This window comes from Cladophialophora immunda (assembly GCF_000835495.1).
Source record: "Cladophialophora immunda strain CBS 83496 unplaced genomic scaffold supercont1.1, whole genome shotgun sequence".
NCBI lineage: Eukaryota > Fungi > Ascomycota > Eurotiomycetes > Chaetothyriales > Herpotrichiellaceae > Cladophialophora > Cladophialophora immunda.
In genome coordinates this window covers 4,763,953-4,785,463 of record NW_015622541.1, presented here as the reverse complement: position 1 = coordinate 4,785,463, position 21,511 = coordinate 4,763,953, and the positions used below count along the sequence as shown (strand labels likewise).

General features: G+C 56.4%; 7 protein-coding genes across 7 annotated transcripts; 2 read left to right on the top strand and 5 right to left on the bottom strand.

The window, feature by feature from the left end:
- Window positions 1-739: 739 nt before the first annotated feature.
- PV07_01397 (uncharacterized protein) lies at window positions 740-2,199 on the bottom strand. Its single transcript, XM_016387915.1, has one exon. The coding sequence runs from the start codon at window positions 1,978-1,980 to the stop codon at window positions 916-918; it is 1,065 nt and encodes a 354-aa protein (XP_016254843.1). The 5' UTR covers window positions 1,981-2,199; the 3' UTR covers window positions 740-915.
- Window positions 2,200-4,474: 2,275 nt separating this feature from the next.
- PV07_01396 (uncharacterized protein) lies at window positions 4,475-6,399 on the top strand (the record flags this gene model as incomplete). The annotated part of the gene is made up of 2 exons (XM_016387914.1): window positions 4,475-5,222; window positions 5,333-6,399. 2 exons carry the CDS (start codon window positions 4,475-4,477, stop codon window positions 6,166-6,168), a joined length of 1,584 nt encoding a protein of 527 aa, XP_016254842.1. The 3' UTR covers window positions 6,169-6,399.
- A 122-nt stretch (window positions 6,400-6,521) lies between these two features.
- PV07_01395 (uncharacterized protein) lies at window positions 6,522-8,687 on the bottom strand (the record flags this gene model as incomplete). Its single annotated transcript, XM_016387913.1, has 5 exons — window positions 6,522-6,753; window positions 6,848-7,632; window positions 7,693-7,903; window positions 7,965-8,628; window positions 8,684-8,687. 5 exons carry the CDS (start codon window positions 8,685-8,687, stop codon window positions 6,522-6,524), a joined length of 1,896 nt encoding a protein of 631 aa, XP_016254841.1.
- A 742-nt stretch (window positions 8,688-9,429) lies between these two features.
- On the bottom strand, window positions 9,430-11,549 carry PV07_01394 (uncharacterized protein; the record flags this gene model as incomplete). Its single annotated transcript, XM_016387912.1, has 4 exons — window positions 9,430-11,185; window positions 11,251-11,303; window positions 11,362-11,442; window positions 11,499-11,549. 4 exons carry the CDS (start codon window positions 11,547-11,549, stop codon window positions 9,430-9,432), a joined length of 1,941 nt encoding a protein of 646 aa, XP_016254840.1.
- Window positions 11,550-11,863: 314 nt separating this feature from the next.
- PV07_01393 (uncharacterized protein) lies at window positions 11,864-14,255 on the bottom strand. Its single transcript, XM_016387911.1, has 8 exons — window positions 13,447-14,255; window positions 13,236-13,396; window positions 13,051-13,175; window positions 12,621-13,002; window positions 12,546-12,567; window positions 12,438-12,493; window positions 12,277-12,383; window positions 11,864-12,208 (listed from the first exon to the last, which is right to left on the bottom strand). Exons 1-8 carry the CDS (start codon window positions 13,931-13,933, stop codon window positions 11,956-11,958), a joined length of 1,593 nt encoding a protein of 530 aa, XP_016254839.1. The 5' UTR covers window positions 13,934-14,255; the 3' UTR covers window positions 11,864-11,955.
- A 341-nt stretch (window positions 14,256-14,596) lies between these two features.
- Window positions 14,597-17,364, top strand: PV07_01392 (uncharacterized protein). Its single transcript, XM_016387910.1, has one exon. The coding sequence runs from the start codon at window positions 14,694-14,696 to the stop codon at window positions 17,271-17,273; it is 2,580 nt and encodes an 859-aa protein (XP_016254838.1). The 5' UTR covers window positions 14,597-14,693; the 3' UTR covers window positions 17,274-17,364.
- Window positions 17,343-21,105, bottom strand: PV07_01391 (uncharacterized protein). The gene is made up of 2 exons (XM_016387909.1): window positions 20,678-21,105; window positions 17,343-20,627 (listed from the first exon to the last, which is right to left on the bottom strand). Exons 1-2 carry the CDS (start codon window positions 20,874-20,876, stop codon window positions 17,968-17,970), a joined length of 2,859 nt encoding a protein of 952 aa, XP_016254837.1. The 5' UTR covers window positions 20,877-21,105; the 3' UTR covers window positions 17,343-17,967.
- Between the last annotated feature and the right edge of the window lie 406 nt (window positions 21,106-21,511).

Sequence of the window (21,511 nt, the reverse complement as noted above, 5' to 3'; positions counted from 1 at the left end):
AATTCGGCCCTATCCGCGATTGGCTGAGACGTATCTGATACAAGGCATCTAGTAGTTAGTGATGACCATCCCCTAGGCTAGGCACTCGCCCTGTCCTACCATCCTAGCCTAGATGGGTATGTAGTTAGTGCCGAGGGTTGGCCTTGACTCGGTTCGTAGGTAATAGTCCAACGAATCGTGGGTAGCAGGGTGGGCTAAGTACCCTCGACGACTGCTCAGCCTCCATCTTCTCATGCACCACCTCCGTCAGAAGTGATCGTCCTTGCATGGGGACCGTGGGGACCGTGGCTTCCTAAGCCTTTAAGCGAGGGCTCTGTTTCCTTCAGGCCACCCCCCGGCGAGCCCGGATGGCCACTTGCTACTGGATGCGGTCCCTATCTACCCATCTACCCTAGGTAATCCCCCTCGTAGAGTATGCCCAATGCGGAATGACGTGCCGCCCGTTGGTGGCTGCGCATGGGCGGGCTTTGGGTGTCGACACGGCTGGTAGAGGCCCAATTGGCCGGGTTGTGGGTTACATAGCACCTTGCTCGTAGGTACAGCCTCTGACTTGGTCCGTGCGATCTTCGTTCACCCTGTACTAATAGGTAAGGACGGAATTTTCCTGTAGTGCGTGCATATGCATCATTTTGCGGTCGACGCTGTCTAGGGCTGTGCCAGGAGCTGGAAAACAACGAGGGTCGAGTGTCATATGGGGATGAGGTCATTTCTCTACAACGAGGGAGGTGCATTGGATTTTTTTTTTTCTCTGTGACACCATGACACCACACTGCCTGGTTACGACAGTTTCCTGGAGCAGCAAAATCCGTGGGTTAGCACATGCAAATGAGTTGACTGACTGACTAGCTGCTCGCTGGTTCTATGTAGGGCCTGTATTAATTAGAACAGCCAGCAACCGCCAATAGCAAGGACAGTCTACGCCTGGACCACTTCAAACAGGCGTCTCTCCTGCTCGTCGCCCGCCAGAGTCTTGACCGTCCACGACCACAACTCCTCCTGCTTGGCCTCATCATAGCTGTCCGCGCTCGACTTGATCTGCTTTCTCCCCTCGAAATACACGCCACTCGCGCCCCTCGCCTCTGCGTCCAGCGCCAGCCATGCGAGGGCCGCACCGGACTCTTGCGGCCTGTGGATGTTGGGCGACAGAACGAGTCGCAGCAGCGGGATCAGGGCGGGGAGCACGCGCTTCCACATGAATCGCAGGAAGGCCGGATACTGTCTGGCAAGGCCGGTCCCAGGCATGAGCCCCGGATCGAATGCCACCACCGTCCATTTCTTGCCCGGCTGCAGCCGCCTCAGGCGCCGGTCGAGCGCGTACGTCCAGAGGATGTTGCACAGCTTGCTCGTCGTGTAGTGTTGGCGGCCCGGTGCCTTGAGCGCGGATCCCGTGGGGTGTGCCAGTTCTTCGGCCGTCGTGTAATTCGCATTCGGCATCCCGGTCTTCTGCAGAGGGTCGTGCGTGCCGCTGGCGGTGACGACGATGCGCGCCTCATCTGCTAGGTATGGCTGCATGAGTGAGAATAGTAGCGCGTGTCCGACGTGGTTGACGCCGAAGGTCGCCTCGAAGCCATCCACGGTGTATTTGAGTCCAAAGGGGAACTGGCTTCCTGCGTTCAGCAATAGGACCGAGATCGGCGGCAGGCTTTTCTCCTTCCAGGCCTTGACGAACGATCTGACACTCTTCAAGTCTCCCAGATCTAGCGCCATGAATTGCACTCTGTGAGCGCCGCCACCGAGGCGCTGATTGATCAGCTCCGCGCTCCCATCGGCGTCCTTGCGCGATGCGATGACGACGCAGTAGTCGGGGTGTTGCCCCGCGATCTCTTCCGCAGCGTGGAGCCCCAGGCCCGTTGTGCCTCCCGTTACAAGGGCCGAGCTGGTGAAGTTGGACATGCTGGCAGTACCGATGTCTCGCAGATGGCGTCTCGTTTCTCTTGGGGCAAGGTTGCTAGGTACGGGGAATGTGTCCTGGAGATTCATACACCGCACTCGAAGCGATGTACGGATGTATATAGGTGTTGCCGGAAATTGTTCGACTCTGGAGTGCAATTAATCCACCATCCGCCAGGCAGGGGATTACATGATGAAACCGACGCTCTAAGCGAGTGCCAGACAACTTCCCATTGCGCGCCGTCGTAGACTATATGGGATAGTTCTGGAAACCATACGGTAGGAGACTTGGATGTGACGGGCCACGTGTGTCCTGTGTGCAAAGGGGATTCGAAGTCATCTCGCGCCTTGGGGAAGATGGAGACATATGATTGGGGAGGAACAAGCACCCTCGAAGCGATTCAGCCTTGTGGTCCGCCTTGTCCGCCTTGTCGTCTGCCTTGTTCAGCCTCGCGACGGAATAGCGCCGCGCCAACTTCTCATACATGCCATGGTCTACCTGGTTCCTAATATGCGGTTCAATCCTGGAGGGTAGGCAAAGACGGCTTCAACCTGAGCCTTGACTGAGCAACACTGAGCTACAAAGACGGCCTAATCTGGCTCCCAGCGGCTCGCCAACAACTAATACCCTCGCATCCAGACATCTCTGTCAGTTAAGCCCGGTGAAAGCCTGACGAGTCCCTGCTCTCAGGCGTGATCTACTTCGACAATGTCAACGTAGCGACCGGTCATCTCGAGATCTCCAAGAACACCGACTTCGACGCAGGGCCCGATGAGTGGATGGTTTAATTGGATGGGAATGTGCACACTCTGAGCTTACAACAATACTTCCGACGCCTTGCACAGTTCCGTCTCCAAGCATCCATGGGTCGACTTTGCGGAGATGAAACCTTCTAGCCACACATGATCATTTGTTCAGCAAAACACTCTCTTCCCAGGTCTCCTTCACGAAAGCACAGGCATCAACGGGCTCCCCTCGCCCACTTCCACGCTCTCCCCAGCTCTCCCCAGATGCGCCGATTCTGATCCTGTCGTTCACCGCATTACGACAGATGCAAATAAGGGACCATATGCGAGACCCTGCATAGTCGCATTAGGTGCTCAGCTACGGCTGAACGATTCGGGGACCAATATGGATTGCCCTAAGCAACTGTACCAAGCCTCGTTTTCTGGATGCGGCCAGCTTCGCTCTTGCACGGATGGGCTCGTCGCCGTCCGCCAACTCCAAAGGCAAGTCGACCAGGCCTAACCTCTCTCTGATCGCTGCGTGCGTCAATCTCTGGACGCGAAAACTGCCTCAAGGGTGTTCAAGCAACAGTTTAACATTGCACAACACCCCCCGTTATGGACATCTCGACCGCTTGGCAGCTGAAAGAACCCATGCGTGGCTTGCCAAGGGCTCAGCAATACGAAAACTCAAGTTCAGCCTTACGAATGAATCTGTGCCAAGCAAGGCCTCGATGGCCTTCCATGTCGTGGCTGCCCAGCAGACAACTTGAACGCCATTCCGCTGCAAGGTTTTCCCTGCTCGAGTGCCTGCTCCAAACAAGGTTAGGCAAGCTTTTCCACCTGAGCTTCTCTCCGACTCTTCTTATAGCTTAAGGCACTCTAAAAGGAAGGGCATCAAGTCAAGCTACAGAATATGGGCGCAGGTGAGCATTAGCGTGCACCTTTGCAAGTCTCGACTTCACGCCATATGTCCATCCGTTCTCGGGCTTCTCAATGTTTGTCTTCCCGGGATACGAAAGGCTGTCACAAAACATGGCTTTGGGTGTCAAGCGCTGGACTCGAGCGGTGTGAATTCGGCTGCCTCTTGTGTTGTAGGACCAAGGGCGCACCTAGCATCTCTTTCTCGTAGCACACGTTACTCTCCCCGCCGTGGATCTACGCAGCTTGGCCAACAACAGTTTTCGTCACACGCTTTGGTTCACGCAGACGAAAGACCACCGCTCCTCGCGCACCCCTTCTCGTCTGCAAGAATGTACCAAGAGCTTTGCGGAGGTTGACAGGTGAGCCAAGCGAAAACAAGACCTGACGACATATCTGCTTGCTGCTAAGAAGCTTCGACGCATGAACACGAAACTCTGATTTTGCCAACGACTGAGCTGGACACTCGAGTTTCAGCTTAACCGGTGAGCGAGGGACTTACAAGGGGTCCTTTGGAGACACACCGGGCAGGAGTGGCCGTACGAATAGAAAGATGGGACTTTCTGCGACCTGGCCGCCACGGCGAGGCTATAGGCCATTGCTTTCGATACACATCCCGAAGTTGGACACGAGGCCTTCTCATGCATCCCTTAGCTCTTCAGCCTGGAGGGTGAATGCCAGCCTGACCTGTTCGAACAGCCGGTCTAGACCATTTGCCTTGCGTGGTGTAACGAGCACAAACAGGTGGCTGGCTGACTACACCTCATGATGAAAATAGTCCTGAGAATGCGATCGCGGATATAAATATCGCTTTCCAGGCATCAGCAGTCTCGCTTTCCAGGCATCAGCAGTCTCGCTTTCCAGGCATCAGCAGTCCGGCTTTCCAGCAATTTGCATACCAATATTGACAGATACCATTTTCCACGAAGCAGCCAACATGGTTTCTGTGCGTCAGACAGAAGCTCCCCAGAGCCAATACCACACCTGTGTCGGGCGCGTCGCCACCGGTCAAGCCGCCAATCTTCCACCCAGCAACCTCCGAAGCCCAGCCGCCGGACATGGACCGCCGGCCATGGCCATGAAGAAGGGTACCTTCTGGCCGCAGGGCTCCCACATCAAGGTCGGCTTCATGGGCGACACCGCCACCAGCAAAGATGCCACCGACTTCGTCAAGGCCAAGGTGCAGGAGAAGGCCAAGATCTGGGAGACGTACGCCAACATCGTGTTCGACTTCGTCGACATGTCGGAAAATCCCGCCATCCGGGTGTCCTTCGGCCCCGACGGCGGGTCTTGGAGCTACATAGGGACGGAGTGCAAGGGCATCGACGCCTCCCAGCCGACCATGAACTACGGGTGGTTCAACGACCAGACCGAGGACGACGAGTTTGAGCGGGTGGCCGTCCACGAGTTCGGGCACGCCCTCGGCTGCACGCACGAACTGCAGAGTCCGTCGGCCGATGCCATTGTCTGGAACCGGCAAGCCGTGTACGACTACTACCAGCGGACGAACGGATGGTCTACACAGGAGGTGGACGCGCAGGTCCTGACCCCGGACAATCCCAACGACGACATCGACAGCATGTTTGATCCCACCTCCATCATGTGCTATCCGATTCCGGCGGGCCTGGCCAACATTGTCGTTGGCTGGAACAAGCATCTTTCTCCCATGGACGAAGACTTCATTGGCAAGTTTTATCCCCCTCCCCCCCGGGGTCTCCCCCCGGTCCCTCCTGACCCCGAGCTCCTACCCCCGAGTCACATGCTATGCATGGTGTTAACAAACAAACTCCTCCAGCATCGGTCTACCCCAAGCAGACCAACGACGCCGGCAGTTTCTCGACCGACGACCTGGAGAAGAAGCTGCCGCCCAACAACGTGAACGCGCTGCAAGTGTCCTTCACCCGGCCGTACAAGACCGAGCCGAAGTTCGCGTACGGCCTCAGCGGCGTCGACATGAGCGGCGCCTACAACCTGCGCCTCGCCGCGCGCATCGACGAGGTCAACCGGGAGAGCTTCAAGGTCCACGCGGACACGTGGAACGACAGCCAACTCACCGCGGCCAGCGTGGCGTGGATGGAAGTCATCGACCCGACGAAGCACCAGGTCGGCGTCTTCGACACCAAGGAGTACGCGTCGCCGGAGACGCCCCTCTCGACGGTGACAGAGCACGTCCAGTTCCCCAAGGCGTTCAGCGCGACGCCCGTCGTGTTCCTCTTCCTCAAGGGCTTCGACCTGTCCAAGGACCACCCGTGGACCATCGCCACCGCGGCCTCCAACATCTCTCAATCCGGCTTCGACGTCACGGTCAAGGCGCAGGGGAACACCCAGTGCTTCGGCGCCCAGGTGACGTGGATCGCCTTCCCTGCATACCTGCCCGCGATCTGCGGCGGCGCCGTCGTGGCGGGTGCCGGGCAGGAGTCCGGGCAGGTCACGTTCCCCAAGGGCAAATTCGCGGCGGGCGCGCCGCCGAGCCGCGTGATGCTCACGCTGAACGGGTTCGACGTGGAGAATGGCCAGGACATGAAGATCAAGACGTACGCGGACGGCATCACCGAGGAGGGCTTCACGTGGCACGCCGAGAGCTGGGGGGGCAGCTCGTTCAGCGGGGCGTTGTCGTGGGTCGCCTCATAGAAAGTGTGTAACAAACACTTGACACCTGCAAAGAGACCAAATCTGGGCGGGCGAGAAGAGGCGATCGTCGCTCGTGGAACTAACTAGCTCACTCCTTTTTCGCGGTCCCAATATTGTTTTTTTGTAGGGCGTGAGAGTAGCCTGGTACCTGGTACCTGAACAGAGATGTGGCCCAAGGGCCCTGGCTGACAACACTGGAGAAGAATAGTCCCGTCATAGTTTATTGACTTCTAAATATGGTAATATGCTCCGTACAGGACCGCTAAGTCCTCGCGAGTGATCCGACGAATCGTCGCTTTCAGAGGCATTCGACCAGTCACGTTCGCCAGGGGTCTTTCGACGTGCAAAATTCCTCACAGCCTTGCCCTCGCCGTGGCCAGATCGGCCCAGTCCGCGGCCGAGAAGACGACATAGCGGTCCCCTCGCAGCACGTAGAGCCGATCGCCGCGCACCTTGGCCGGGTCGACGCCCTCGGCGCGTGGCTGGACCTTTTCCTGCTTCAGGCCCATCGAGTTCAGCGAGCCGGTCGGCACGATGCGCAGGAACAGCGGCACGGCGAACCCGGGGAGGTCCCTTCGCGCGTGTCTGGAGAAAGTCTGTCAGCTCGAGGTGCGTTCGGTGCACATTGATTGACGTTTGGGAGCGGGACAGGGGAGAAGAAGAAGAAGGAAAAACGTACTTCAGCAGTCCCGCAAGGTCAAACCCCCGCGCCGCCTCCGGGTCGAGCATCAGCGCCGCGCAGCCCGCTCGGCCGTCGTGGTTCGGGACCTGCACGCCGTAGACGTTGGCGTCAATCACGCCGGGGTACCGGCCCAGGCACTCGGACACCTCGGCGGTGGCCACGTTCTCGCCCTTCCACCGGAACGTGTCGCCCAGGCGGTCGAGGAACGACCACCGGCCGTCGGTGTCGCGCCGCAGCGAGTCGCCCGTGCGGTACCACAGGTCGCCCGGGCGGAAGACGTCGCGCGCGAGTTTCTTGTCCGTCGCCTCGGGGTTGCGCCAGTAGCCCACGAAGCCCGCCTCCGAGGCCAGCCGGAACAGCAGCTCGCCGCCGACGCGGTACGGCATGCGGCGCGCGAACCCGGTCGCCGGGTCGCGCACGATCTCGTTCGTCTCGGCATCGACCTGCACCGGCACCATCTCGCCCTGCAGCTGCCACCGGCGGAGCAACCCGTCGTGGCCCACGGCGTCGCGGAGGAAGTCGCCCTGCTGGATGTTGAGGTGCGACAGCCCGCCCTCGGTGGAGCCGTAGAACTCGCACACCTTGGGGATGCCGAATCGCTCCTGGAAGCGGCCCCACACGTCGGGCCTCATGCCGTTGCCGTACACCATGCGCAGGGCATGCTGGCGGTCCAACGGCGAGGGTGGCAGAGCGAGGAGATAGCGGGCGATCTCGCCGACGTAGGTGGCCATCGTGGAGCGCGACGTCCGGACCTCGTCCCAGAAGCGCGAGGCCGAGAATTTCTTGCTGCGAACCACCCGTCAGCGAATTTCGCACACGCAAGTGACGAATGTTCTCGTCACTGACCCTATACACAACGTCGTCGGCATGATCATGCAGATGATCACCGCCGACCCGGCCGTGGAGTGGCACATGGGCATGCAGATGTACCAGCGATCCCCCGAACCGTCCGCTTGCAGGGGGTGGATGCCCATCTGGGTGAATTGGCTGGCAAGCCGTGCGTAGTATCGACCGACCGTGGCCATGACACCTTTCGGGTACCCGGTCGTGCCACTCTCGCAGTCAGCTGAAATACATCCGGCAAAACAAAAGGAGAGCTGGTGGTGAACTTTACCTCGTGTAGCGCAATGCGAGTCTCGTCTTCTCGCCCACATCCTTTGCATACTCTGCGCTGGGCATCTCGGCTGGGATTCTCGACAGCCGCGCCCTGAATTCGCGGTCAACGACATGCATCCGGACCCCCAGCTGCTGCAACTCCTCATTCTGCAACGCCCGGTCTCGGAAGTCTTCGTCGACAAGCAGGACCTTGCATTCTGCGATCTTCACGCAATGCACGAGCGCGCCGCCGACGAGGTTGTAGTTGATCATCGCCGGGTAGCACCCGATGGCCAGCAGGCCGAGCCACCCGAGCACAAAATCCGGGCTGTTCTGCAGGTAGAACCCGACGCAGTCGCCGGGTCGGACGTTGGCGTCCAAGAACCACTGCGCGTAGCGGCAGGCATAGTCGCGTGCCTCGCGCCAGGTGTAGGTATGGACCGTGGGCGGACTGGTCGCGGGGTCGGAGTACCAGATGCAGTCCCCGTCCGCGAACTTGTCGGCGTTCTCGCAAAAGGTCGCCCAGATGTTGATCCTGTTCTGCGCCTTCAGTCGTGCCTGGTAGCGTTCCCCGCGGTGCTGGTAGTAGATATGGGTCAAGTCCTTCCCCAGGTGGAACTTGGCGTTGAGATAGGCTGAAAGGGCCGCGGCGCTGGCGAGTCCGACTGCTGCGGTTGCTGCTGCTACCACCAACGTTAGAGTTGACGTGCTCAGTATATTGCTGTTCAACTACCCTACCCATCTCGAATGTCTAATACAAGTAGGGGGAGTCGAAAACCCGGATGGTAGTATTCTACCTGGTCTGCGCCATATGATAGGTGTTTTCGTGCGATGCCGTGAAATCGACCGCAAAGCCAAGTCGAACTCAATGTCCCAGAAACACCGGAGTCTTGGGTCTGTTACGAGCGGTCCAGAGCTCTAACAGCATGCGAGGTTCGTGTGTCTCCTTGCAATGGCGAGTAGATGGAAGCGGGGTGTGGAGAGGATGTGTATACCCCAAAGAAAAGGCCGAGGCGAAACGATGGGGCCCCAGGAACGTCCTCGGCAGTTTGGGGAAGGACATTGGAGCATAGATATTGGACTGCAGAAGTACCTGATGTGGCGGTTCGCTCTGTGGTTCGTGCTGCGAGATGTGAGTCGTCCTTCCGGATCATAAGTCAGGCACAAGGCAGTAAAGCGGGTGTTGATGCCTGGAAAAGCCTTTGGGCCGATCAAGATTGCGTAGAGGAGCGGTTGCAGGTGACAATTCCCGATGCGAACAAGCCCGCCAGTAGTGAGTTCGTAACGCTGCTTTGAAGATTCAGGAAGGCTTCACCCTCTGGCATATCGACCCGGAGCGGCGCGTGCAAGGCTGAGAATCAAAAACCTGTAGAATGTGTGTCGACAGCCGCGTCCTTGCTGGCTCCATCAATATCACAAGATTGTATCCGCGCTGGTTGACGCTGTGAAGTGTTGTGACTGGCAGGAAGTGTTCGCTCTGGTAGCTAACCCAGCATTCCAAAGAACAAGGGATCATTGGCCCCGTTGCCAATCAGAAACTCGTCGAAAAAAGTGTCTCCCATTGCTGGTGAAGAGAACAGGGTCAGGCCCGGGAAATCCCATTCGAACACAAACTGCTCCGGAACAAAAGTCTCGATTTCATTCGCTGCAGCGGTGCCCCCCGTGGTCCAGAAGAAGTTGAGTGGTGAGCGAGGATCTTGTCCGATGTTGAGCTGGTCGATGTCGCTCTGGCCAGGAGCCGTACCGTCGTTCTGCAGTGCACGGCCGTACTTTTGAATGCTCTGCTGAAGCACCTGCAGATACATCCGGCTGGTGTTGCTGCGCCCACCGCTTGTCCACCCACCGCCGGCCTTGTTCAGTTCGTTCAGAAGCCTATACCCGTCATCAAGGAGCTGCCGTTTCGAGTTGTCGTCTTCCTCGGGCAGCAGCCGGGTCAGCTTCAGGAGCAGCAGGAAGCAGAAGGCGCACTTGGCCCAGACAAAGTCCATCGCATAGCAGAACTTGGACAGGTAATGCTGGGGCTGGTCCAGGATCACCCGGAGGTGTCCCTTGAGGGCATCCTTGGCCATGTGGAGGATGTCCCGCTGCGTCGAGGACATGGAGGCGATATTTTCGTTCCCCAAGGCACGCAGCGCCCGGCACAACGCGACAGTCTGAGACCAATACTTTTGCACTTCCAGGTTCAGGAGGAGCACCGGCGTCTCGGCATTCGACGAGCGCAGCATAATGTTCCTCCAATCGTTGTACCACACGTCGATGTCAACTTGGACGTCGCGGAGGATGTCCATGACCGCTTCTTCGTCAAATTGCTCGGTCCCCGCTATTGAGTCGTGTGTCTTCCCCCTCAGCGAATTCAGCTCGACCTGCGACAGCAGACGAAGGTCCAGGACGGTGGTGAACGGCTTGTTCAGCAGGATCCGGCATCGCCGCGGGTCGCCGCGCGAGTGGAAACTTCGCAGATTGCCCGCATCGACGCGAAGGATCTGCTCGAGCACCATCAGCTGAAACCATGCCCGAGCGCGTCTCATCAATACCGCGTCAGCCTCATCGTATTTCTGCGAGACTCGATCTTGCGACAGCGGTCCCCTGCTGACGATCTTCCGGGTCAAATCTTCGTAGGCGCCCGGTAAGCCCAGGTCGAGAGCCATCCGCGTAGCAAACGCCAGGAGCAGAGATCGCTCTGAAGTATAGCACGCCGTGACTAGAAGAGCCTGGACAGTCTCTAGAGACGCGTGCTCTGGACTTACAATGACGAGGTTAAGCATCTTCTTCAGGTGGAAGTTGAGGAGATGGCAGATCTGAGAATCGGCATCGCTGAGGACGCCGCATCCGATGGTGATGATGGCGTCGAAGAGCAGCGCACTCCGGGAACTGATTGACTCGAATGTGTCGTGCAGGGGATCGAATATGGGGACGTAGCGATCACAGCCCTGGAAGAAGGCGTTGAAAAACAACTCGGCCTGGTCGAAAGTAATCAGTCCTTTGGCGGCGAAGTTGGGCACCGAGGCCACCTCAACTTCAAACTGAGATCTTGTGCGTTTGCGGCGTGTGTCGCTGAGATTCGACTGCATGTCCGAAGTAGTTGTCCTGGTCAGACTCGCCACCTGTTCTGGCGAGCCAAAGGCAGAAGCACTTGAGGTCGGCGCGTCCACGGCGCTGAGTGATGCGTAGAGGTCGTTCTGCTGGGACTCCAACCTCTCCTTGAGCAGTTGCACCTCCTTCTCGAGGGCCTCGATCTTCCTTTGTACAGATAAGTCAAGGACCAGCGAAAGAGGCCCGAGGACAGGGGGACCAGGATTGCTCACTGTTCATGGGGGTCTGGAGGTCTCTCGACATACACACAGACCTTCTTGAGATTCTGACATCTTCTGGCACGTAAACAAAAGAGACTCGGAACATTTTCTTTAGGCCCTTACCGGGAACAAGGTCTTTCTCCGTTGCATTTCACTTTGCTCGCTCTGCACGAGCCGCACGCCTTCTGGGGGGACAGTCAACATCTAACGTCTCTATCCGGGCAGAGCAGGAGAAATAAGTCGGGGAATATGGGACTTACTGGGATTCTCTTCTTGCCAATAGCCACAGATGCAACCGCTGCGTCATCCATAGTACTCGGCGCGAGGATTGTTGAAACATTTTTCTGAGATGGAAGCTGTCGGTGTTCCAAGTATATGGAGCGAAAGGTTTTGGGTTGAAGTCTAGAATCTGCTCCTCGGTAAAATGGCACCGAGGAGGCGGGGATATTTACTCCCTAAGGTATTCAATGAGAATGCAGGGATAGAGAGGAGACGCCTATACAAGAGACCGGCTCGCTAATTTAGCAATGCTTAACTGGAGCACCAGGGGCTTATGGTGCCCGCAGTGTTCCTTACGAGGTCTTTGCACTTCCTTGAGGTTACGATAATGCGAAAGAGAACACGGACGGTTTTGGCCATTCTGGTGCTATCAGGGCCCTTCGCAGCTACTTCACACCCGAGTAAGAAACCCGTCGAAGCCTGCAGCCTGCCTGTAAACTAGTAGACGAAAATAAAATCCTCATTCTCCCAGTCGGTCTTGTCATCGAATGCATGGTGGCCGGTCATGTCTTCGTCCTGATCCTCGGCCGCGCCCTCCGTTGCCGCTGCTTGAACCCGGTTCATGGATTTGTCGACCAGGACTGCTCGCTTGCCCATGCTCTCTCTGGTCCTGCCATGCCGTTTGTTAAGGACCACCAAGTAACCGACCTGGGCGGCGTAGAGGCCAATGAGCACGACAAACAGGGCGAGACTGTGATTTGGCAGAGGTTAGCACTGACACGTCCACTATTCCACGCAATATGCAGTTTCTCCACGTACTTGGACAACAATCCTCTGTGGTAGAGCGGTGCTTCACCGGTAGTGTATAGATTTGGTCCGAGAACGTTGCCGGCGCATTGGGCGATGAAGAGCGCGCCAGTCGTGACCTGTCATCCGTGTGAGCCTTGGCTACTTAACCGGCGTCTTGGGGGATCAAATACCTTCTTCTTTGTCTCCCCAGCCGTGTTTGCTGCCGACCAGGAATAGATCAACGGTGCTGAATTTGTTAGTGATATGGACAGGAGGAGAAAGGGGACAGGATCTCTTACTGATGCCGGGGTAGACCGAGATCTGGACTTTCTGTCAACTATAGCCTGGGCCAGCCGGCGTGGAGAGGGACTTACCAAGTAGTACGCCACCAGCAATGGCGCTTTGGCCGACGCATCTCGCGAGAGATGCAAAAGCATGACGCAGCCCGCAATGGGCGGGAGACTGAGGAATGCCAGAACGGGAGACTTCAGTTTCAGGGCCGTCGCAGCCCAGGCACCGCCCATGGTGGCGATCAGCTGGACGGCACCAAAGGGCATGTTGAGGAGAATGGTTTGGAACTGGTCAAAGCCAAAGTTCTTCACAATCAGCGGACCGAAGGTCGAAATGCCACCGCTCGGCACAGAAATGGCAAACATCATGGCCGCCCAGAGCCACGTTTTGATGTCGAGGGCTGCCTCCTTGACGTGCGCCCATTTCCACTCGGTCCCTTCGACACCCTGGTTGTTTGCCCTCAGTCTGGCCGGCATTAGCTCGAGTCTCCTGTTAATGCTAAGGCTGTCTCACCTCTCGATGGCGACCAACTTGTCTTCGCCTTTGAGGAAATGCGCCGTGATGGGCGAGTCTGGGAGGAAAAACCAAACCACCACGGAGAAAACCACGGTGATCAAGCCAAAGAACAGAAAGATGATCTGCCCATCTTGTCAGAGACTACGTCTTTGCTTCCGATCTCCAAGGACGTATGGGCATACCTGGTAGGGCTTAAGTGAACTAGAGTGGATGTGGCCAATTCCGTAGGTCAACAGAGAGCCAAAGATGTTGGTGATGCCGTTCATCGCATACCAGGCTCCGAGCCTGACAGGCTGCTCGCGCCGGCGCCACCACATCTGGGTGAGAGCGATGAAAGCAGGGGCTGCCCCATCCGGTAAGCAAGAGATGTAACCGAGAGCGAGCACAACATACCAACGCCAGCCTCGAAAAAGCCCAGGAACAACCGACACACCAGCAACCCCGCGAAGTTGTGCGCGGCTGGCATGGCCGACAGGGAAACGCCCCAGAGCAAGACAATCACGGCGAGGAATTTGCCCAGCGGCAGCTTGACCAATGCATAGGCGATCAACGGCTGCGCCACCAGCTGCGCCAGGTAGACGACCGCGCCCAGCCAGGAGTATTCGTGCCCGACGAGATTGGTGTCTTCGACGAGGCCAAACACCGAAGCGTACGCCAACGTGGCCTTGTCCAGGGCCTGCAGGAAATAGATCCCCAGTACCACGGGGAGTATGCAGAGATCGATCTTTTTCAGCACCCTCGAGTTGTTCTCGGGCGTGAGGACGATGCGTTGTCCGGCGGCCTCGCTGAGGATCTGGTTCGCTTTGTCGTTTTTCAAGTTGCCCACGTCGACCTTGCCTTCGACATGGTCGGTGGGTGTCTTGACGCCGATGTCTTCCATGGTTTCTGAGAGGTGCGCCGTGGCCTTGGGAAGCACTGACGGGGGGATCAAACAAGGAGAGGGTCCTTCGGTGCAGGCTGGGAAGAGAGATGTTGCATACACCGTGCCGCTGATCGCACAAATGGAGGTTGGCCAGGATAAATACCCATCAGACGAAACGTTGCATCGTCCAAAGCATTCGGGCCCGTCAGCCGACAGCGAGGACGCATACCTGTATCCAACCCATGCCCCAAATGCCCGGGGAAGCGAACGAACTCCGTATGGGAGCCCCAGCTCATCCCAGAAACTCCTCCAGACAATTTCCCAAGCGACAGGTTCTTGCTAGTCCCAGCATGACGGACGATCGGCGACGCCACCAACGCGGGGGACAGTGCACCAGAGCAGGGCAACGGCATCGGCATGTGTGCGCCAACAGCGAGGCTAGCGAGGACATCAGGCCTCATGATTGGGATGTTAGTAGAGCCGATTGCAGGGATCGCACTTGGCAGCCGAAGTCCGATCCCTGCAACGCCTCGAAGCCGACGTTCGTCTGCTCAACCGCTCGCTTGCTCGCTCCGAAGGGTCGAGAGGTAGCATGCAGCTCAATGAGACAAGCACGTGGGAGTTGATGATCTCTTGGAAGACTGTAGACCCTCAAGGTTAAGTACCATCCTTTCACAGACCCTCATATCGCAGTTCTCTTGTCGTCACAGTGCTCTTCTCAACGTCCTTCGTGCCATTGTTCCCTGCCCCTATTCCCCTCTCTCTCTCGGTAGGCAAGATGCCGCAGCTAGAAAGCATCCCAAAATCGTACAGGCCGGTCGACTCGAAGTTGAAGACGCCAGCAGCGATTCAGCTTCAGTCGGAAGACCTAGAAACGCCGTTTAGTTTTACCTTCGAGGCCGTCCGACCCAACGTCTTCAGGACGACGTTTACTTCAGACTCACATCCACTCCCTCCATACCCGTCAATACCCCGGCTGGAGAGGAAGCTCGACAGTGTCACCATCAACTCCAACCAGGTCAGTGAGTCAAGTTGCTCCTTTGAGCTCGGCGACGTCAGGGCATCGGTCGACTGGAACCACGCGCCGGTTGTATCCTTGGGCTGGCTGGGGTCGAAGGACATTCTGCATTCTGACCTTGCATTCCGTTCCTATGTCGTCGATGGCCCGGGCGTCGCTCACTACGCCCAGCATGACCGCAGAGCCCTCCACGTGGGACTGGGAGAGAAATCGGCGCCGATGGATCTCACGGCCCGGTACTTCCAAGTGTCTGCCACGGATTGCTTCGGGTACGAGGCATATGCGACGGATCCCATGTACAAGCATATGCCACTGCTCATCAAGGCGACTCCCAACGGCTGCGTGGCCATGGTCTCCACAAGCCACAGCCGAGGATCGTGGTCGGTCGGCTCAGAGATCGACGGCCTCTGGGGCCACTTCAAGGTCTACCGGCAAGACTACGGCGGGCTCGAGGAGTACCTGATCATGGGACGGACCTTGAAGGACGTGGTTCGAAGCTATGCAGAACTCGCCGGCTTTCCGCTCCCCGCGCCTCGCTGGGCATACGGGTACCTGAGTGGGGGGTATCGGTACACGATGATGGACGATCCTCCGGCCTACCAGACGCTGCTCGACTTCGCTGAAAAGCTGAAGGAGCATGACATTCCCTGCTCCGCGCACCAGATGAGTTCGGGCTACTCCATCGCCGAAACGGAACCCCGGGTGAGGAACGTGTTCACCTGGAACAAGCACCGGTTTCCCGAGCCCGAAAAATGGATCGCCCAGTACCACGCTCTGGGGATCAGGCTGCTGACCAACATCAAGCCGTTTGTCCTTGCATCGCATCCGGACTACCAGTATCTGGCCAAGAATCGAGGCCTGTTCACGGACCATAAAACCGGAAAGTCTGCGGAAATGCGTCTGTGGAGTGCTGGTGGCGGCGAAAGTGGTACGGGAAGCCACCTTGATTTTTCCTCGGCAGCGGCGTATGAATGGTGGGCTCGCGGAGTTGAGAGACTGAAAGAACAAGGCATCGATGCAATGTGGAACGACAACAACGAGTACACTTTGCCGAATGACGAATGGAAGATGGCCCTAGAAACCGTCCCTCCAGGCGACAACCGGGGATCAGACAGAGTCGGACTCTGGGGCCGTGCTATGCATACCGAGCTGATGGCCAAAGCTTCCTACGAGGGTCTGCTACGAGCAGAACCCGGCGTTCGACCCTTTGTCCTGACGCGAAGCGCGAGCATCGGGACTCTGCGGTATGCGTGCAGCTCGTGGAGCGGGGACAATATGACCAGCTGGGAAAGCATGAAGGCGGCGAACGCGATATCTCTGACCGCAGGGGTCAGCCTGATGCACTGCTATGGCCACGACATTGGCGGATTCGAAGGGCCCCAGCCTTCTCCCGAGTTGTTGCTTCGCTGGGTCCAGCTTGGCTGCCACCAGATCCGCTTCGCCATCAACTGCTTCAAGACATCTCCCCAGGACAACCAAGCCGGAGAGGTCATTGAGCCCTGGATGTATCCCGAGATCACGCCCATGATCAGAAAGGCAATCAAGCGACGCTACGAGATCATGCCCTACATCTACTCCCTCGGCCTGGAGAGCCACCGGACGGCAAGTCCACCCCAGAGATGGATTGGCTGGGGCTACGAGTCTGATCCAGAAGTGTGGACGAAGCCGCTCAAGTCCGGCGAGGAGCAGTACTGGTTTGGAGACACGTTGTTAGTGGGCGGTGTGTATCGGCCGGGTGTCGATATGGCCCGAATGTACCTCCCACGCCGCGCGGGGGGATTCGATTATGGCTACGTCAATCTCAATGCGCCCCATGAGTACCACGCGTCCGGCCAGTGGGTGTCCGTCTCGTCGCCCTGGAGAGAAAGCATCCCGATCTTCGCCAAAATCGGTGGAGCGATCCCCGTGGGCAAAGGCGTGCAAACTCGAATGCCCGGCGACACCAAGGCAGAATGCAAAGCTCTTCCCGAGGACGACTACCGCGGCCTCGAAATTTTCCCGCCCAAGGGCAGTTCGCATGGGAGAAGCTTCACCTCCACCTGGTACGAGGACGACGGTCTCGCTCTCCGTCCAGAGATCTCATCCTTCCAGGTGACGTACAGCTCCACCGAGGAAAAAGTGACAGTCGGGCTTGCGGCTGGCGCCGACAACGTCTTCGTCCCACCGTGGAAGGAGGTGGTGTTCATCTTGCCACGAGGAGACGAGAGGTATATTGAGTCGGCCAGCGGAGCCACTATGGAGCGGGTTGACGCACAGGATTGTGGGAGGGTCCGCTACAAGATGCAATTTTCCTGCACAGGAGGTGAAAATGGACATGCTGTGTGCAATGGATATCATTAGAAGACCGTGGCATGATAGCATGACCTTTAGAGCCCATTGAGACAAGGGGTTATATGACATAGGGGTAGTGGTTGGCACAGCCTCGTCGTCGTGGGATAGCTCTGGCCAAATCCTGGTCACGCTCGAGCGACACCCCCAGCATCCCATACATACCTAGGTAAGGTCATAACCTGATCAAGTCGGTGTTTAGGTGAAGTTTTCGACATTTGCAACCATATCTCCGTGTTGAAGGAGACTTTGAATGCTTTCAAGTTAGATATGCAAGCCCGACAGAATCACCAGAATCACATTACTCTCCTAATACTCCTTATCAAGAGCGGCCAGGAGGCCAGACCTACCGAGCATTGACTCTGCTTTCAACTAAACATGATGAATATATCCCGGGCTCAACGCTCCACAAACAGAATTCCGACGACGCAGGTCTGGGTATCAGTCTGTAAGCGAACCAACGAAACCTTCAAGCCCTGCAACGACCATACGGGTGGTGTGAATCGCTCAGAGCATCCGTCTTCTCATATAGAGGCCAGTGAGCGAAGGCCATTCGCGCGAGACTGTTATTTATATTCCACGCGTGATAGGAGACCTAGAGCAAGGGTCTCTCAACGGCACTGGTGTCCCATTTTGGCTCTCGGGTGCTGGGAATCCTCCCCATTGTAGATGTGTTTCGTAGCTTTCGTCATCTTCCCTCTGGGATTCATGTCTTAATCGGAGCAATCACTGCCGTGTCAGTGACGGGACCGCCTTCGCCGAGGATCCAGAAGTCGGAGTCCCGCACCCATTTAAGGTTATTTGCTCGTAAAAGATTGTCACTCTCGCTCAGTTGAGCTTTTCTCACAAGTTTCAGTGCGTCTCTGGCGAGACGCAGCTGCGAGGGAGGCTCCGGTTCATCAATCAGCTGAGTTGCATCTCCCTCTCGAGGCTCAACAAGCTCAGAGAACAACATCAAGGCATCCTTGTCTTCTCCGTGTTTGTCCATGACGTCGGCAAGGGTGAGGCGAACCCAAAGTAATTCCCGATTGTTCCTGTCTCGGTTGCTGCCAGTGGCCTGATCGAGGAGGTTGAGGAGGGCAAACTTGGGGATGTCGTATTCCCCATTGTCGAATTCGACCAAAGAACGAATGTGCACCATCTGGCAGCGCCGCTCAAAGTCCTGTTCCAGGACCGACGAATTAGAGACCTCTTCGAGTAGCTCCAGGCATGACGCCCCATCACCTTTATCCCTGAGTAACAGGGCAAGCTGAAAGGCCGCATCCAGGCACACGTTGACATTGATACTGAAAATTTGTTTTCGACCTCCCCACCCGTCAAAAAGATTCTTCTGTGCTTCAGCATAGTTCCCCTGCTTTCGTTGAACTGCGCCCAACGCTGTTTGAGCCATAGCCACGAATCCGTTGATCTGGCCAACTATCGGGCTCAATACCTCCACAATATTGGAGTAGAACAAAATGGCCTCTCCAAACAGGAACAGTTGTTCCAGTCGATGTCCTTCGTAGAGTTGGACCATTAAATAGTTGCGATGCGAGCTTCCAAGGAGCCTCTCAAGTCCGCGAAGAGCCTCCTGATATGCATCAGATGACTCTTCGAATCGTGACAAACAGAAATAGGCCCATCCCAGCAACCAAAGAGTCATATACAAGTCGACATTCTCATCTCCTACCACACGGCGCAGGGATTCCACCAATGATAAGAGCTCCTGTAAGGCTTCGGAAAATCGCTTCTGCCAGAAGTATTCTCGTAACAGAGACGCTTTGAATTTGAGGACAATGGGGTCTTCACTTCCCAGGAGCTCTGTAGTTCCAGAAACGACCATTGCCTTGCTATCGTATGCTTTCTGCCACGCTTCCGTCGATTGACCCCCTGCATTGAAGAAATCCCCAATTCGAACTAGAGGAAGGTATTGGAGAAGCTTATCACTAAACTCAACCTTCAGTATCTGTGCTAGGCGTAAGTGTGGTTGCTCAAAGAAATCGTCCAACGGAATTCGGGCTTGAATAGGCGCAGGGAGGAATTTTCTCCACGTGGACAACCGGCTAAGAACTGTGAGATGACCGCCAAAGCTAGCTTGCTGCTTGAGGTCAAAAAGATTCTCAGACCAGGTTACATATTCCGTCCCTCGAAGAAAGCGAGCCAACATTTCAATGAGATCGTCTGGAGGTTCCGATACAGCTGTAACGTGCTCCTGGAAGTATAGTGCAGCGTACCTATACACCGATGAATCTCCGGTGGTCGGCTGTCCGTCAGCGCCTTCGGTGGTGATCTCCAATATATGCTTTTTCAGCAAGTCCACAGCTGCTTGTGGGTTCCGATACTGGTCTTGACAGAGCACAGCTAGGCACTTCCGGGCAAGAAATAGATCCGACTGATCCGCCGCCAGATGTTGCTGCAGCAAAAAAAGCTTGGCTGACTCATGAATAGGTAGGACATGGTCGGAGGCTGATCTCTGGATAAAAGGGTGACATAACTGCACAATCTCGGCAGCAGGCTCAAAGTCGACGTTCTCGTAGTTGATGGTGCAAGTCAAATCGTCAACCGCCATGAAAAGCGAAATGGCCTCCGCTTTCTGATGTTGTTTAGACGCGAGGACAAGGCGGAGAATGTTGTCACGACGTTCCCGAGCTCTGGTGCTCATCTGATCATTCCTTTCTGTGAACAGTCGCTCGTATTCGGCCTGGACCTTGCTGGCAAAGGACGACATTTTAGCTTTCAAGGTAGTGGTATTCGGCGAAGTTTTCAGATCCTCTATCAGCAATCTAGCGTGCAGGAAGTTACCATCACTATGCTTCAAAATGGCATGGAGAATTTCGGCACGTAGTTTGTGAAGTTTGGGCGTCCGATTAATCTCGTCCGTGACGAAGTGGTAGATATCAGGTTCGACCAAGTTGCGTTCAAGGCGGATATGAGAGAATTCCTTTCCCAATCTCTGTAGTGGAATATCGGTGAGAGATGTGAGAATGACCTGTGCATTGGACCTTGCAGCGAGCTTCACGAGGTAATCGATTAGCTCATCCTTATCCTCTCCCTCTCGACAGTGATCCAACGAGCCCACAATCAGCAGAAATGGTCCCAACAGTTCCAACGCCGCGTCCAAGATTTGCAGCAAATGACTGAATTTGCAATCAGCGGCAGCTCTGAACGTATTAAAAGCGGGAGACACGGCGTGCCACAAAGACGCCGATTCGCGAAATTCTCCCACGGACGGTTGTCCGCACAGCTGCCATAGGAGATAAATCACACAGGCCTTGGCTGTAATAGTGGCCTCAATCGAAGGATCAAAGAAGTAGGACAGGGCAGCAAAGCCGTTCCTTTGGAGGTACCGATCGCGGATCGATTTGGCAGTCGTAGTTTTGCCTACTCCTAAGAGACAGTTGGCACAAGGTGTTGAGGTGAGATGAGAGGAAAGCTACCTGTTACCCCGCTGAGCAAGAGAGGCACAGCGCACTTTGCAGCCTCCCAGTCCTTCCATACGTTCCAAGAATATATTGATTCGCATGTCCCCGGAGCGGCCGCGGATTTTTGGTCAATCGAGACCACTGATTTTCCCAACCAATTCGACATTTGTTGAGCGAGGGACTCTGTCAATTCATCAACTTTGCCGGGCCGCATTGCAGTAAAGGAAAGCTTAAGCTCGATTGAGCTACACACGTAGAACAACAATTCGGCTAACGGTAGATAAAGATGCCCGAGGCCTGCAAAGTCCGCCTCAGACACAATGTCATGTGGAACCTATGCTCTGGCTTCTGCAGGGCAAAAAGGCGTCTCCGCTGGGATTTGCCAGACGTTGCATTGTGGTCAAGAATAAGGAAAGGCGTGGCATACCTGGAAGGCGGTGAGCAAACGCGACAGGTGTGGCCTCCCCGGCAACTCCCACCATTTTGAGAGCGTCTGAATTTAGACATAATCAGCAGCTAACAACCCAAGTGCGTGAAGGGGTGAAAGGGCTGAATAGCTGCTTACCTGGAAGCTGACGCGTGTTCTCTTCAATCTGCTTCAACACTGATGTAGAGTCTGGGGCCGTTAAAAAAAACATTGCAAAATCATTTGGAGACAGGGAAAGGGCGGGCGTACGATGGCGATACAGGCGCTGCGCGGTACTTTCATGTTTTTGTGCTGTGGTCCGCGTGTCAGTTTCGTCTTTTGCGCACAGCCAATTTGTCCGACCTTGAATGGCTGCCGTTCGCAGCTCTTTGTCCAGCATGTCCATTGCCCTTGCAAGGGTCTTGAAAGCTTCTTCAAATGGG